The following is a 17,635-nucleotide window of genomic DNA, read 5'->3' as shown; positions in this document are numbered from 1 at the left end:
GAGGTGCCTTTTGGATGCACGGTTGTTTGTGAAGGCTGAGAAGTGTGCCTTCCATGTCCGCTCTGTGACCTTTCTGGGATTCATTGTATCTGAGGGGAGGATTCAAATGGACCCCAAGAAGGTGTCAGCAGTGACAGACTGGCCTACACCCGTCTCGGTCAAGCAGGTGCAACGATTCCTAGGATTTGCAAACTTCTACCGTCGTTTTATTCGTAATTTCAGTTCAGTGGTAGCGCCTATCACTGCACTCACCAGGAAGACAGCACCTTCCCATTTCCAGTGGACTCCCAAGGCTGAGGCAGCGTTCATTGAGCATAGGAGAAGGTTCAGTTCTGAGCCTATCCTCATTACTCCTAACCCATCCCTGCCATTTATCGTCGAGGTGGATGCTTCTGAGCTTGGAGTCGGAGCTATTCTGTCTCAACGCTCATCGTCCGATGGTAAGGTACACCCATGTGCATACTATTCACGTGGGCTCTCGCCGGCTGAAAGAAACTATGATGTTGGGGACAGAGAGCTGTTGGCGGTCAAGTTGGCATTGGAGGAGTGGCGCCATTGGCTAGAGGGAGCTGAAGACCCATTCACAGTCTGGACAGACCATACAAATTTGGAATATATCCAGGTTGCTCAGAGGAGAAACTCGCGACAGGCTCGCTGGTCACTGTTTTTCTCTCGGTTTAATTTCCTCCTGACGTACCGTCCCGGGTCTAAAAATATCAAGCCGGATGCTCTTTCCCGGTTATATGATGGATCAGAAGAGGACCGTCCTCCTGAGCCCATTGTTCCTGCAGGACAGATCCTAGCTCCTGTGACATGGAGCATTGACTCTGCTGTGCGGAGGGCACAATGTTTGGAACCAGATCCGGGTGGGGTGCCCCCAGGTCGTTTATTTGTACCAAACAGCATTCGTTCTCGGGTGTTGAAGTGGGGCCACTCCTCTCGGCTGACAGGACATCCCGGAGTGCACAGAACTCGTGACTTCTTGGCCAGAAGGTTCTGGTGGCCTGTTATGATGAAGGACATTCGGGAATTTGTGGCAGCCTGCCCCGTTTGTGCACGGAACAAAGTTTCTCAACAGTCACCACCAGGGCTGCTTCATCCTTTGCCCATTCCTAGTCGTCCGTGGAGCCACATCGCCATGTATTTTGTGACTGGTCTGCCTCCTTCTAATGGTCACAGCGTCATCATGGTGGTGGTGGATAGGTTCTCCAAAGCAGCTCACTTCATTCCGCTGGTCAAGCTGCCATCTGCTCAGGAGACCGCTCAACTGGTGGTTGACCATGTCTTCCGAATTCATGGCATCTGCCAGGACGTGGTGTCGGACCGTGGACCCCAGTTTACTGTTTGGTTTTGGAAGGCATTCTGTGCTATACTGGGTGCGACGGTTAGCCTGTCATCAGGGTTCCACCCGGAGAGCAATGGGCAAACAGAGCGCACCAACCAGTCTATGGAGAATACGCTTCGCTGCTTGGCCTCCTCCAATCCGACCACTTGGAGTCACCAACTGGCATGGGCAGAATATGCGCATAATTCATTGTGCAATGCATCCACTGGTCTCTCTCCATTTGAGGTTCAGTTTGGGTATCAGCCTCCACTGTTTCCTGAACAGGAGAGGGACGTGGGGGTGCCATCTGCCAAGGCGTTTATCCGTCGGTCTCGGGCGACATGGAAGAGGGTGTGTTCGGCTCTTGTGCGTGCTGCGGCCCGGCACAAGCGGTCGGCGGATGTACACCGTCGCCCTGCGCCTTCCTACCGTGTGGGCCAACAGGTGTGGCTTTCCACACGCGACCTTCCATTACGGGTGGAGTCGCGCAAACTCGCTCCCCGTTTTGTGGGCCCTTTCACTATTGTTTGCAAGATAAACCCAGTCACGATGCGTCTTCGGTTACCCTCGCCGATGAGGGTACACCCTACATTTCACGTATCCCGCCTTAAGCCGGTTCGGAGGAGCAGGTTGGTTCCTGCAGAGAGACCTCGACCTCCCCCTCGATTCGTTGATGGCCAACCTGTGTATACTGTACGGCGTATCCTGTCCAGTAGGCGGGTTGGTAGGGGTATACAGTACCTGGTGGACTGGCAGGGTTATGGGCCAGAGGAGCGCACGTGGGTTCCGGCCAGGGACATCTTGGACCCTGAGCTTGTTCGGGAGTTTCGGAGACGTGTCTCAGAGGGTCCGTCTGGAGCCGCCCCCTAGAGGGGGGGTCCTGTCATGGTTTTTGCCTTATTTCACCTTTCTGTGAGGGACAGCTGTCTATTTTTGCTTTATTTCACCTCTCTGTGAGGGATAGCTGTCAATTCCTGTTCCCTGTGGTTAATTGCCTCATGGGTCGGCAGGTGTGTGGGCTTGATTGCACCTGATGCAGTGCAGCTGTGCCTATGGCCATGTGGAGTCTATTTAAGTTTGGAGATCGCAGTGTCAACTGCTTTTTCATTTTCCTAGTGTTGGCTGTCCTTTTGGTCACGCTCATTATATTGAAGTGTAGTCTGATCTCTGAGTCAGAATTGAGCTTTATGGTAGTCATTCTTATTTTAGGCTACTCACGTGATTCTACACATAAACTCCCTTAGTGGAGGTTTATTGTTTTACTTTTTCCAATATAAACTCCTTTATTAGGTGTCCTTGTGGCTTATTTACTTTTATACTATACCTCTTTATTGAGAGTAGTCCTGTTTTTTGGGACTTGATTTATTTTCTTAATTACTCACTTTGAGATTTCCACCTCTAAAGGTTGTTTTCTGTTGTTTAATTTTTTCCCTCTCCTAAAATATCTGCGTAAGCAGTCTAGTGGTTGTCCATTTCATGGATAACTTTAAGAGTCCCTGTTATCCAACCGGAAAAAATGTGCCGAAAGGTCTGGATTATTACATATCTCGATGTGATCTATCAAGAAATATCTACAGCAAGAATTTTGGGTCTCAATGAATCCAAAATGACATTGTGGTTAGAAGTGGTGGAGAAAATAAAAGCTAGCATATAATGGTAATGTCTGGTTAGGAGCGAGGGAAAATGGATGGATTATCCAATGGGGGGTCCGGGAGGGGGGGGTACGAGCTAGAGCATATGTGTGTAGGTTTTTAGATAACAGGTATTAAGGGTATATCCTATATAAGACAATTAACTAAAATGTGATTTCATTGGATGTACACTGTCAACTAATGCTTGTATATCTTATCGTCTGTTGTCATGTTTGTTTATGTGTTTGTTTAAAAAATTATAAAAAAATAAAATACAAAAAAAAAAGTCCCTGTTATCTGCTCATGACCCACACACACACACACACAGCCCTCACATTAACAGTATTGCCAGCTGTATAGCGTGTAATGTGGATTGGTATTTTGGTGCCACATTGGCAGGACCCAATATACAGCAAAAGGTTTGTGAATTTTACATGTGCCAAGCGGATTGACAATTTTCAGATAATCTATATACATTTAATTCTATATAAACCAGAAACTGTTCACATTTGGGAGGCTAGAATAAGATCATTTTGACTTTTTATTCTTAATGTCTCAAAACAATTATTCCAAAAAAATTTACTGAATGATGTATCAATGTAATTCCAGCAAATATTGAAATAAGGGTAAATTAAATATGTGCAGTGTCACATGACCAGAGCTGTTTACATCCTCCCCACCCTCGCGTTCCCACCATGTCTCTCTTTCTCTCCCTATCTCTTCCCAGCTATGACTTCCCAAGCAAATGGAATGCAACATTAGCATGTGTACTGTACATAGATACACTGTGTTATCCCAACGGTCACAATAGTTGCCGTCAACATGTTTGCTTATTCTATGACCACACTATACAAATTTGAGTAATTCAGCCAGGATGTAAACAGCTCTGGTCATGTGACACTGCACATATTGAGACCCTTTATTATTTCAATATTTGCTGGAAATACATTGATACATCATTCAGTAACATTTTCAGAGCCTCATAACAAACATTATTACACTATTGTGACCAGTGGGATTAAATGTGTAATATACATTACATTTATGTACATGTTATAGTGTATTCTTTATTTTCTATATATATTTTTAATATATCTATTTAATTTTAACATTGCCATAATGTTGGAGAGGGCAACACACTGTTTTTGTAAGTGGCATACAGTTAAATAGATGTATACTCTGAATAGAAATAAATAAGAGTTTGAAGTTGATATAATGTGCTTGTGTAGTTATTTTTCTGTTAACTTATTCACATGGATTTTAAAACCTAACCTTAAGTCATAGTAACTGCAAATATTTGAGTTGATTAACTTAAAAGAAATGAGGCATTAGAATGACAAAATTTCTTTGAGTTCTGTTTACTTAATCACATGGATTTAAAGTTGAACCTTAAGTCACAGTAACTGAACATATTTGAGTTGCCTCCACTTAGGGTGACCAGATGCAAAAAGTCCAAAAGTGGGACAACAGTAAGATTTTGGTGGGACAAAGTGGGACAACAGTAAGATTTTGGTGGGACAAAGTGGGACAAAGTGGGACAGATAGATAATGTAAATTTTTGTATTAGAATAACTGAGTCTGGCAAAATGACAGGAGCTAGTTTCATACCACAGTCGGCTGACCTGTATGAATGGGAGTGTTGTACTGTGTGATAGACACTTGTTATCTCAGCTGCAGTGACCTTGTCCGTCTGGCTATCATTGTTTGGTTTAAAAAGAAACGTATCCATAGATCTGGATGTTTCTTTTTGGTGAACCACTTTCAAGTGAGACTCACGTCCACTGTGGCGCTTCAAGTCGTATTCTCCTCCATGCGCAATTGAAAACGAACTATGACACAAAACACAGAAAGCCTGCTACGGATTGCCTGCCATCTGCCTCACCCAGTCATGTGTCATTTGCCAGTCTTGGTTGTAACTGCAGGTCCGTTTCTTTTTACTGCTTTCCATCTTGAACTAGTTCGCTTGTAATGTTGTTGTGTTTTTTTTGACCAATCAGATTTGCGATATGAGGTAGCGTCACAAGTTCAACTCTCACGAGCAGAGCAGTGCGCTAAATTACTATAACCAATCAGATCTGCGATATGAGGTAGCGTCACGACTCAGTCACGTCACAAGCAGGCAAGCAGCGCGCTAAAGTACTATAACCAATCAGAGCAATGTGTGTGGACAAGAGGCGGGTTGCTACGTTTACTGTCTGTAGGGAGGGGCTTTTAGACGCATGTTTTTTTTTGGCTTCGAAAAGAGGGACATCCTCTCAATATGAGGGACGCGGGACATTTGGTCAAATGGTGGGACAGTACAACCAAAAGGGGGACACCTGGTCACCCTACCTCCACTTGAGAACCTTAAGTCACAGTAACTGAACATATTTGAATTGCCTTAACTGAGAACTGTAAGTCACAGTAGCTGAATATATTTGAGTTGCCTCCACTTGAGAACCTCAAGTCACAGTAACTGACCATATTTGAGTTGACTCCACTTGAGAACCCATTCTCTGCCACGCTTATATCCATCGCTGTTTGATCTCTGCCAGCACTGTAAGTCTATGGAGATGTTCACCTTCTTTGCAGGGCTATAACTTTTGAAATTGTATTGCTAAATTGACATTACTATGGCCCATTCAACATCGATTATATATCGTTCAGGATGTAGGAACGTTTAACTTTTTCATTCACACATTCATACGAAAATACCGTCTAGAGTATAAATATGTTTTTATCGTTTTCTGCAGTATTTCCCAGAACGTGAGATATAGGCACAAATGCATATATTAGATCATCAAATGCAGTTTGATACCGATCGACGCTATGTTAAAAATTTCAACTGTACATGGTCCTAAGGGTTATGACTGATCATGCGCGATTGAACGGAGGGGGGGGGGGGGGTCGTTTATAATTCTGTGATAGTCGTTAGATGCTTCATGTAGTATGGGTGATATATTGATCAGAGCAGTTTGTATCGAAAATGATAAACAAAAACGCTTAAACTCACGTCAGTCTCCTCGTACCGTTGGGCGATGAGAGTTGAGCAAACAGATCCCAGTTATGTGGTGGGGATCTAGGCGATCCATTTTCGGTACGTATATTACTAATACACGCCCAAATCATGTAGATTATTGAGTTATGGCAAAGATCCATATCCACGGTGTGTGTATTGAGTCCTGCGACGATAAACGAGTGGCCGGACGGAATAGGGATACGCACCGGGATCACAAGAGATCCACTTCCGGTTGCAACTCGCCGATCAGCCACCAGGTGGCAGTATTGAAGCGTTGCAGAGTTGTGCTGGCTCACACAGCATCAGACCAGCCTCTGTGATGGAAATATGAATACCATGGCGAAAATATGAAATTATGATCAGAATCACGTTGTACGCCGTTATTGGCAGAATTCGCATGAACTTGAAACCCGTCGTACGACGTTATTGGCGGGGAAAGGGTTAAGTCACAGTAACTGACCATATTTGAATTGCCTTAACTGAGAACTGTAAATCACAGTAACTGAACATATTTGAGTTGACTCCACTTGAGAACCTTAAGTCACAGTAACTGACCATATTTGAATTGCCTTAACTGAGAACTGTAAGTCACAGTAACTGAACGTATTTGATTTGACTTTTTTGAGAGTTGGGAAAATTACAAGTGGTTTTTGTGTTAACAAAAAATCAAAATGATTTTAGCAGTTAAAATCATGTCTCTAGACCCTTTAGAAAGGCTGGGTCCCATCAGGCTGTATACAGTCATTTGGTCCCCATGAGTGTAACACTTCCTATGGGACCAGTCGGCAACCCTCCGCCCGGTTCGGTTGGTCCAGGACTCAGACATTCACAACCCCCCTTCAATACACTTCACAATACAACATTGGCAACCGGTGGGCTGAGCCAGATGTGGCAGATCTGGCATCAGCTCACGCACCTAATTAACATTGTCATCTGCCATTTATGTTTGTTATGTTCGTTGTCTATGTTGTCGTTGTTGTTTCCATTTTGTTAGATTTGTGTTTCCCTGTCTGTGTTTTGTAAATGTGTTTTAGTCTGTTGGTCTCAGTTTGTTCTATTGTTATTGTTTTCCCCTGTGTGCTCTGTGTTCTGTGCTCGGTGTTCTGTTAGGTTTGTCTACCACACCTGTGTCCTGTTTGTAATTACCTTTTGTCTCTAATTAGTGTTTGTATATTAAGTGTCTGGACCAGCGTGCGTGCATGCGGGTGGAATTCTGTGAATCCATGAATGCGTGGATACATGTGTGCATTCTGCACTATTTTGGCTTGTTATAAGGGGTGTCTCTCACCTGTGATCCGGGGCAGACCAGTGATGTTTTGTCCAACGTATCCAGCAGCATGCGCCCCCATGCTGTGTCCGATGATGTGGAACTTGTCAGCCTTAATGTTACTGAAATCCTTAAATAAATAGTTCATCATTGACAACGTTTATGATATTTGGTCATCTGCAAATCAATAATCAAATTAAATTATGATCAATTATGTTGAAATAGAAAGAGTGTATGAAAATACATTTCTCAGGGCATAATAATTGATAATTGATTCATTAATTTAAAAACAATATTATATAAAACTAAAGATACCTTGAATAAAAATTGTATAAAAAATAAAAGATATCTTGAATCAGAACTCATATATACTGTGTTGTTCTCTCATAGTTCCATACATGACCTACTGTGTGGAGGTATGGGTAAACACATAAAAAACCAACACTAATCCAATGCTCATGCTACAGAATAGAGCTATACAAATTGTAAATTGATTGGATTATAACAAATCAACCAACGCACTATTTATTAACTTACATGCTTAAAAATGTTGTGATCTTGATCTCGAAACTGCACAACTAATGTACAAGGCGCAAAATTGTTTTCTTCCTAACACATTCAGAGGTTGTTTGAAATTAGAGAGTCAGTATGAATTTAGGGGATACATTTACATTTAGTCATTTAGCTGACGCTTTTATCCAAAGCAACTTACAAGTTCTGTACGATAAGTCATCAGGAAGGGCACAACTCTATCAGCTGAGTAACAATGTTCATAAAGTGTTGAGTGCTACAGTGTAGGTTAGTTTATTAGGATAAGTGCATCATGCATGACAGTAAGGTTAGTTAGGGTTAGATTTTTATTTTATTTATTTATTTATTTTCAGATAATGGTTGAAGAAGTGCGTCTTTAGTCGACGGCGAAAGATTGGACGGGATAGGTGTTTACAGATGTGTTCCATATAGACTCGCGGGAATTGTGTAACATTGCCCAAATAGTGAAAGGAATAGCAAAACATGGGACCTTTAACAGGATAATTTAAAGCTAGTATTAAGAGGGTTGCCTGTTAGAATATGTTATGTAAAAGGTATAATAATTTAAAGCTATAGTGAGATGGTTGCCTATTAGAATATGTTATGTAAAAGGTATAATAATTTATAGCTAGTAGTGAGAGGGTTGCCTATTAGAATAATGTTATGCAAAAGGTATAATAAGCTAAAGCTAGTAATGAGAGGGTTGCCTATAAGAATATGTTATGTAGAATGTGGGAATATTAAATAACAAGGGGGTGGTGAGTCAGATTAAGGAAGAGATAGCCAGGTATAAGGAGGAAAATGACAACGGGGAGGTCGACCCGAACATTCTATGGGACACACTGAAGGTGGTGATAAGGGAGAAATTGATGGAGAAAACAGCACTACTGAAGAAGGCCAGAACGGAGACATATCACAATCTGATAGGGAAGCTGAAGGATCTAGAGGGGAGACACCAGATATCGAAAGAACAGGAAACGCTCGGAGAAATCAAAGAAGTAAGGGCCAGGATAAATAGGGAATTATTGACGGAAATAGAAAAGAAAGCAAGGTTTATGAAACAGACGTACTATGAAGGGGGACCAAGGGCGACCAGACTGTTGGCTAGGAGAATCAGGACGCAACAGAAGTTAAACACGATACACACAATAAGGGATACAAAGACTAATGAAATATTGAGGGACCCAGCTGAAATAGAGAGGACATTTAGAGAATACTATGAGACACTAAACACACAGCCAAAGGCAGCGGGAGAAGAGGAAATAGACACTTTTCTGGAGAAGCTGGAGTTACCATCGATAGGGAGAGAACAGAATGAAGAATTAAATAAAATAATTACGGAACGGAAACTGGAAGAGGCAATTAGTAGAGCTAAAAACAACAAATCTCCGGGGAGCGACGGATTCCCATCGGAATTCTACAAGACATTTAGAGCAGAATTAGCGCCCATGTTAGGAGCGGCATTCAGGCACACGAAGGAAGAGGGCAAAATGCCTCCCTCGTGGAAGGAAGCCGTAATCACCACGATACCGAAGGAAGGGAAGGATAGAGAATTATGTAGTAGTTTCAGACCTGTGTCCATACTCAACGTGGATTATAAGATGTATACATCAATAATATCAAAGAGATTCGAGACGTTTATGCCAGACATTATAGATGAAGATCAGACTGGATTCATTAAAGGGAGACAGACACAGGACAACGTGAGAAAGACATTACACATAGTGGAGGAGATACAAAAACAAGGTGGTAGTGCGGTACTGATTAGCCTAGATGCAGAAAAGGCATTCGACAGTGTGAGTTGGGCATTTTTATATAAGGCGCTGGGGAAATTCGGGCTAAACGGGAGGGCAATGAAGATGATCAAGGCACTATATCAGGAGCCGACAGCGAGAATTAAGGTGAATAGAGGATAGAATCAGATTAGAGAGGGCTACCAGACAGGGATGTTGTCTCTCACCAACGCTCTTCGCCGTTTTCATAGAACCACTGGCACAACTGATCAGACAGACCGAGGACATCAAGGGAGTAAAGATAAAGGGAACGGAATACAAACTAGGCCTATTTGCGGACGACGTGATAGTATACATGAGGCAACCAGACAAGAGCTTCCCGGCACTGATGGATCTACTGAAGGAATATGGCCACTACTCAGGATACAAACTAAACGTGACAAAGACACAGACATTAGCATGGAACTATACCCCAACGACGGAAATTAGGGAGGAGTACGGGATAAGGTGGGACATGGACAAGATTAAATACCTAGGGGTGAACATCACGAGAGGGGTGGGGAAACTGTTTGAGGCGAATTATACACACACAGATAAATCAGAACATCAAGAGAGACTTAGAGAGATGGACAGTAATGCCCTTGGACTTCAATTCAAGGATAGAGGTCATTAAGATGAACATACTATCAAGGTTACTATACCTGTTTCAGTCACTACCGATACAAATACCACAGAACCAATTCAGGGAGTGGGACAGACTGATATCGAGGTTCATATGGGCGGGGAGAAGACCACGGGTCAGATATAAAACACTACAACTACCAAAGGAAAAGGGAGGGATGGCAGTACCCAGCCTACAAGACTATTATTATGCAGCACAACTGAGAGCAGTGACGTGCTGGTGTAACGACAGATATGAGGCCAGATGGAAAGACATTGAAAAAGAATGGGAGGGATACAAGGTACAAGCTCAGCAGGGCCGCCTCAGGGGGTGTGCGAGCAGTGCGGTCGCACAGGGCCTCGTGGGAAGGGGGGCCTCGCACACAAAAAAATAAAGAAAAATAAAAATAAAATATTTTTTATTTATAATTTTTTTTATTTTATTTTATTTTTATTTTATTATTTTTTTGCGAGGCCCCTCTTCCCGCGAGGCCCTTTTTCATCACAGACCTAAAATCTAGTTTTGCTTATATGCTTATATATTTCACATTAGACACGTTTGTAGAATGTGTCTGACTTGTTCCTGGCTCTGCAGCTCTGCAGATACACTATGGAAGGCAGCTCTGAGGCTCTGCAGCAGAATTGGTTTCAATGAGGGGAGGGGTTACAGGTAAGGTAGCGTCTGACTATTTCGCGCGTGCAGCATTGGAGGTTATGCCAGCCAAGATGAAGAGGACATCGTTTGGCAGATGGACTGAAGATGAAAGTTGTTGCATGTTAGACAGTTCAGTCAGGCTAGCCATCCCGGCTAAAGACAGGGACAGCTAGTTAGCTTTAGCTACGTTATAATATTGAGTGCTAACGTGTGGTTCAGTCGGGATAGCCATAGCCATGATGATGTCGGCTAGTAGCTAGCTTAGCTAAAGGCTAACTAGCGTTAGCTAACCTAGAGAGAGCACGTGCAGCATTGTTATGCCAAGATGAAGAGGACGGTCGTTCGGCAGATGAACTTCGTCAACTCCACGCGGTTGTCTCCATCCTCTTGGACGTTTGGTGAGTTTTTAATGCACTCTATTCTATTCCCGCCGTGGATATCTCTCTCTCTCTCTCTCGGGAGCCAAACGGGCCGACTAGCTGTTGTAGTAGCTAACGGTGTGTGGCCTGGTGTCAGCACCTGGTGCGAGGGAGGTGAGCTTGGTGTTTCATTATGAGAATATCTCCATGCTCAAGTCGGCTATAGTCCCCAACTTGTTGCCGGCACCGCTATGGTACACCACTCTGTAGTGGGACGTGTATTGCCTTCTTTTTCCCTTCTCTCTTCGTATGAGAAGAGGAAAACACAGCGGCTGTCTGAAGTGTTGGCCTGTATTGCTTTTCTCACGTTGTACAGTTTTTCAGTGGTAGCCGCATAGCTTGCTTCTGCGTTAGCTAATGGTTAGCGATAGCCGGGTTGAGCTAACTGTTAGCCAGTTAGCTGTTTAGCTACGACGTTAGCTGCTCGTTTTCGCTCGGCTGGGAATGTTAGCTTGATGCTATCAGTTAGCCTAGAGTTAGCTGTTAGCTTGTGCTACGACCATTGACATTAGCCGTGAGAATAGCAGGCCCTGGCACTCTGACTATGACATCATCTTTGACAGAAGATGTAGTCGGGCCTGCACCATGACAAGGCTCCGGCCATAGCTTCTTTTTGTCCCGCCAGCGAGAGGCCTTTCGTCAACGTGGAGACCTGTGTTGCGGCCTTTCGCCCTGCGTTCCTTGGTGCAGGTAGGATGTCCATTGGACATTACCCCACTCTTCCTTCCTTCCCCTCCCGAATGTTTTGTTAATAACAATGTTTTTTTCCAGGCAAGACATATGTTACTTCACAACATTTGGAGATACGACATGTGCTGTGTGTGAATTGTCTTGGTCGTTTGTGTAGCTTGGGTAGCGTTGGCCAAAGCTGTGTGTGGCCTGGTGTCAGTACCTGGCTACTCTATTTGCAGTTAGCCTATTTAGCTGATGTCGGCCATTGGCTCCTTGCTACTTTGTTTTCTCTGGTATAGACCCTCTTCTCTTTGGATGTAAGTGTTGATCTTTGTCCTTTTTGATCTATGTATATTCATGTTGCCTTTGTGAAGTTATCTTTTCCTTCTGTTTTGTTCTTCCATTAAAAGTTGAATATCCTTTAGGGGCTCATCTTTGCTTATCTCTCTCATACATGCTCTCTCTCTAACACACACACACAGACATGCTCTCTCTCTCTAACACACAAACACACATGCTCTCTCTCTCTCTCTCTCTCTAACACACACAGACATGCTCTATATATCTCTCTAACACACAAAATGACATGCTCTCTCTCTATATATTTCTCTCTCTTTCTAACACACATATATATACATGCTCTCTCTCTATCTCTCTCTTTCTAACACACACAACTGTGCAGCGATAACACTGTATATTGACTGTAGAACGGGAGCTCTCTCTCGCTCTATCTCTTGCTATATGTTGACTGTATCATGCCCAGCCTCGGGCAGCGCTATTATTTAAGAATATGTTGACTGTATGAAAAAAATAATAATAATAATAATTTAAAAAAAAATTAGGGGGGGGGCTCGCGTTTAAATCTCGCACAGGGCCTCGCATTTCTCCCAGGCGGCCCTGGGTGGGGGATAGGGAACTATTCAAGGAAAAAGAGGGACTGTTAGATCCAATCACCAAGTGCACCTTGACTATATGGAACAGAGTAGTAAAAACACACAAATTGGAGAAGCAGTCAGGGGTTCTGAGATGGGTAGCACATGACAAGAGATTCAAGCCAGGGAGGTTGGACCATGGATTCAGAAGGTGGGAAAGGGGGGGGGGGGCAACAGCGATATGAAAAATGATAGAGAAGGGGGAAATGCAGACCCTACAAAAATTAAAGGAGAAATTTGGACTAGAAAACAGGGACCACTTCAGATATCTACAGGTTAGAGATTACTACAATAAAGAAATAAGAGGAGACAAGGACGAAGAACAGAATGGAATAATCGAGATGATAGTATGGGCATACGAAGGGGGGAAAGGAAGGGTAATATCAGCACTGTATCGGGCTATAATGAACAGCAAGGGACACACGACCGATTATATAAGGGAGAAATGGGAGAGAGAGCTAGAGATAGAAATAACAGAGAAGGAATGGGGTAACATATGCGAGGTGCAGCACTCAACAACAGGATCAAGGGTATGGAAAGAATTTGGATGGAAAAACATAATCAGATTCTTTATAACCCCAGAGTTGAAGGGAAAGTATGCACCAACACAAAGGACATGCTGGAGGATGTGTGGGAAGGAGGGGGCAAATCACACGCACATATTCTGGGGATGTCAGAAGCTGAAGGAGGAGATAGGGGAGGCAATGACCAGAATATTAGGATACGGGTTACCACAAACGGGACTGGTGCTTTACTTAGGGGACTTGACGCACGAGGGAATACAAGGGGGGGACAAGTATTTAATAAAGATAATGTTGATATCGGCCAGAAAAGCAATAACGAGACTGTGGTACAAAGAAGATCCACCAACAATAGCACAATGGGTAGGAATAGTAGAGGAGATACAGGATATGGAGAGGATAACACACATGCTGAGGCTACAGGAAGAGAAATTTGGGGAAAGATGGGGAAAGTGGGAGGATTATAAGGGGAACGAAAAAGACATCACAGAGGAGGAACCAAATGCAAAACCAAACACAAGAGGGCGAAGGGTAAAGGAGGAAAGAGGTTCAAGGAGGGTCTCTGAACCCGTGTCACACACCTTTGCTTTAGTTAATTTTTTCTATTTTTATTTCTGTTGGGTATGACAATTGTTTTATGTTTTTTTGTACTTTATTATTTAGGTCTGTTTAACAGTATTCTTTTATTGTATGTTTATATTTAATTTCATGAATGTACCCATATATGTATGTCGATATGCTATGGATGTCAATATAAATGTTATGTTGTATGTCCATAAATGTTGAATAAAATTTTAAGTTTAAAAAAAGAAAAAGAAAAAAATTATGTAAAAGGTACAATATTCTAAATCTAGTAGTGAGAGGGTTGCCTATTAGAATATGTTATGTAAAGGGTATAATAAGCTAAAGCTAGTAATGAGAGGGTTGCCTATTAGAATATGTTGTGTAAACGGTATAATAAGCTAAAGCTAGTGAGAGGGTTGCCTATTAGAATATGTTGTGTAAAAGGTGTAATAAGCTAAAGGTTCAGCCTACAATGACGTGTTCTATTGGCATTTATATTGACCTGCAGAAGGCTTTTGATACAATAGATCAGGCCCGTTCTTGCCATATGCGGACTATGCGGTTGCATAGGGCCCTGAAGCCACCAAGGGGCCCCCTAAAATATAATTAAAAATGTATTTAAAAAATTCAATACACTGTATACTGTATATGTATATATATATATATATATATATGTAGGGATGTAACAAAGCATCAGTTTAAAACATTTAACTGATAGGCTACTGCTTATGACCACAAGTGGGCATTTCTTTATAAAAGAAAATACGGTAGCACTTTATAATAACACCCTGTTATAATACATTTATAAGGTATTTGTAGATAATGAACTAATCATGAACAAACCATTTATATACATTCATAAATGATTATTAAATAATTTATAACTATATTTGTATAACATTTACAAAGTATTTATAACGCATTAGTGGATAATGAACTAATCATGAACAAACCATTTATATACATTCATAAATGATTAATTAAATCATTTATAACTATATTTGTATAACATTTACAGATTAGTTCTACATTATTTATAACTCATTATCAACATTGTTTGTACTTGATTTGTTCATCATTAAATAATGTTGTTTAATGTGTAGTAACACATTTGTAGATGCTTTGAAAAATGGATGTGAAAAAACGACTATACTGTATCTCCATTTATTTTTCATGTTCAACAAATGATTTGTTAAGACATTCATAAAACATCTATAAATCATTTGCAGATGCTATTGTGTGCCCTAATCTAAAGTGAAGCCTATTCATCATTAACAAATGTATAATACAGTTAATTATTTGTTTACTTTTTCATCAGATGTTACAAATGTTGTAGACAGCTTTCGGATACACCCTTCTTTGTGACATCAAACAGTGACAGAATTAGGACTAAAGATAAATGCAATTTTATTAACATATAAAATACATGTGCATGACATATAGTGTAACATGGGGGGGCACTAGGACCCAGGAGTACCCTGGCCAGGTATTGAAGAGTATCTAGAGAGGAAGTCTCACACGAGTGAGACTTGACGTCAGGTGTGTTGCCGTCTGTTTGAATGGAAGCACGATACATGCAGAACCAAGTTATCCGTGCTGCTCCTGCCCCACGCTTTTAATAAGGTATGAGCAGGTTAAACACCTTTTTTGTTGGTAAATCTATTCCATCATTTCCGACCTACAAACAACTCTTATATGTTGTGTAGACGTACTTGATGTGGTGGGCGCTAACGTTACATTTGTTCCTAATGTGTGCTCAGTGCTCAGTATATTGCGGTATGTGATGATGACACGACACACAAGAGTAATAATTATTTTTATTATTAAAAATATTTTCAGGCTGTATCGGCGCCTATACAGTCTGAAAATACAAATAATTATTTGTGTCGTGTCATTATCACATACTGAGAACACATTAGGAACAAATGTAACGTTAGCGCCCACCACATCAAGTGTGTGGTGGACACTAGATGGAGGTGTCTCACTTCAGAATGGACACTGATTGAGTGACAGGAGGGAGTTGACTTAAGGGTGTGGCTGTACCTTGGTTCTGTTGGATTTGTTTGGAAGTAAAGTTCAGAGACTCGATACTCCGTCTGCTCGTCTCATTGATTCACTTCCACAGTGGTGACCCTAAACGTGTGAAATATGAGCAATAACGAGAATCCACCGGCTGTGGTTCCCGCAGTGTATGCAGCTACAGTCAAGTTGCCAGAGTTTTGGCAGCATGACCCGGCCCCGTGGTTTCAGCACATCGAGGCACAATTTCACCTCCGCGGAATAACGTCGGATGAGACGAAATATTACCATGTTGTGGCGGCATTGGATTCCTCCACTACACGCCGGCTGATGGGATGCCTGAGAGAGCCGCCAGCAGCCGGCAAATACGACGCGCTCAGAGAACAGCTGTTGCGCATTTTCCAGCTGTCAGATGCAGAGCGCGCGGAGCGCCTATTGTCCCTCAACGGATTGGGGGACAGTAAACCAACAGAACTGATGGAGAACATGCTAGCACTGCTTGGTTCAGGTGACGCTACGTTTATTTTTGTGCAGCTGTTCCTGCGTCAACTCCCGACTCCGGTGCGCACGGCTCTGGCCAGCTCGCCTCTCGTGCGCACCAAGGATTACCGGGGATTGGCAGAGGAGGCGGACAGAATACTACTGGCCTCCCGTCAGTACTGTGTGGCTGCTGTGTCTGATCGGGTGGCTGATCGCAGGGATCAGACACAGAGGGATGATAGAGGGCTTTGTTATTATCATCGCCGTTTTGGCAACAAAGCGAAGAGCTGTGTTCCACCATGCACCTTTGGTAACCAGGGAAACGCGGGAGCCGGCGCTCGTTAGCGGCTATGAGCGCTGGCGTCAATATCAACGAGCTGTTGTTTATCGAGGACACGTTGTCTGGAAGGCGTCTGTTGGTGGATTCTGGCGCCCAGAGGAGCATCCTGCCTGCGTCGGCCACGGACGCCTTGGGAAACGGTCATGGACCACCCCTGGACGCGGCTAATGGGACTTCCATCCGTACGTTTGGCACCAGGTACGTGACTATGTGTTTACATGGACAGCAGTTTAGCTGGGAATTTATTATTGCTTCAGTGTCGGTGCCTATACTGGGCGCGGATTTTTTGTGTGCTCACAGACTGTTAGTGGACGTTGCGAACCGTAGGCTGATTGGCTCTGTGTCCTTTGACACATACCCCTGCACACTGGGGGGGCCGGGGCCGCCTGCCCTGGCCAATATGCTCGCCACAGGCGATATGTACCAGCGCCTCCTCGCTGAGTTTCCTGCTCTGACTGTCCCCACTTTCTCTGCCTCTGTCGCCAAGCATGGGGTGGAACATTACATCCCAACGGTGGGCCCGCCAGTTTATGCACGGGCGCGCCGCCTGGATGCTGCTAAACTGGCAATAGCCAGGGAGGAGTTTGCCACAATGGAACGGCTTGGCATTGTGCGCCGGTCCAACAGTCCTTGGGCCTCCCCACTACACATGGTCCCCAAGGCGGACGGGAAGTGGCGTCCGTGTGGTGATTTCCGTCGCCTAAATAACATCACCACTCATGACCGGTACCCAGTGCCACATATCCAGGATTTCTCTGCCCACCTGGCGGGCGCCACCATTTTTTCTAAAATAGATTTGGTGCGTGGCTACCACCAGGTACCGGTCCATCCGCTCGACGTGCCCAAGACTGCCATTATCACCCCGTTTGGTCTGTTTGAATTCCTGCGC

General features: G+C 43.4%; 1 protein-coding gene across 1 annotated transcript in view; it reads right to left on the bottom strand.

Moving 5' to 3' along the window:
- Nucleotides 1-17,635, bottom strand: part of LOC311234720 (inactive pancreatic lipase-related protein 1-like) — a gene marked incomplete at both ends in the record, with an annotated part of 95,224 nt that overhangs the window by 47,176 nt on the left and 30,413 nt on the right. The window contains one exon of the mRNA XM_084321964.1: nucleotides 7,242-7,350. Within this exon, the coding sequence (XP_084178090.1) occupies nucleotides 7,242-7,350 (109 nt within the window). The remainder of the gene's footprint in view (nucleotides 1-7,241; nucleotides 7,351-17,635) is intronic.

The sequence above is a fragment of the Notolepis coatsorum genome (genome assembly GCF_963971535.1).
Source record: "Notolepis coatsorum genome assembly, chromosome: 9".
In the NCBI taxonomy this organism is placed as follows: domain Eukaryota; kingdom Metazoa; phylum Chordata; class Actinopteri; order Aulopiformes; family Paralepididae; genus Notolepis; species Notolepis coatsorum.
This window is presented reverse-complemented; position numbering and strand designations above follow the sequence as displayed.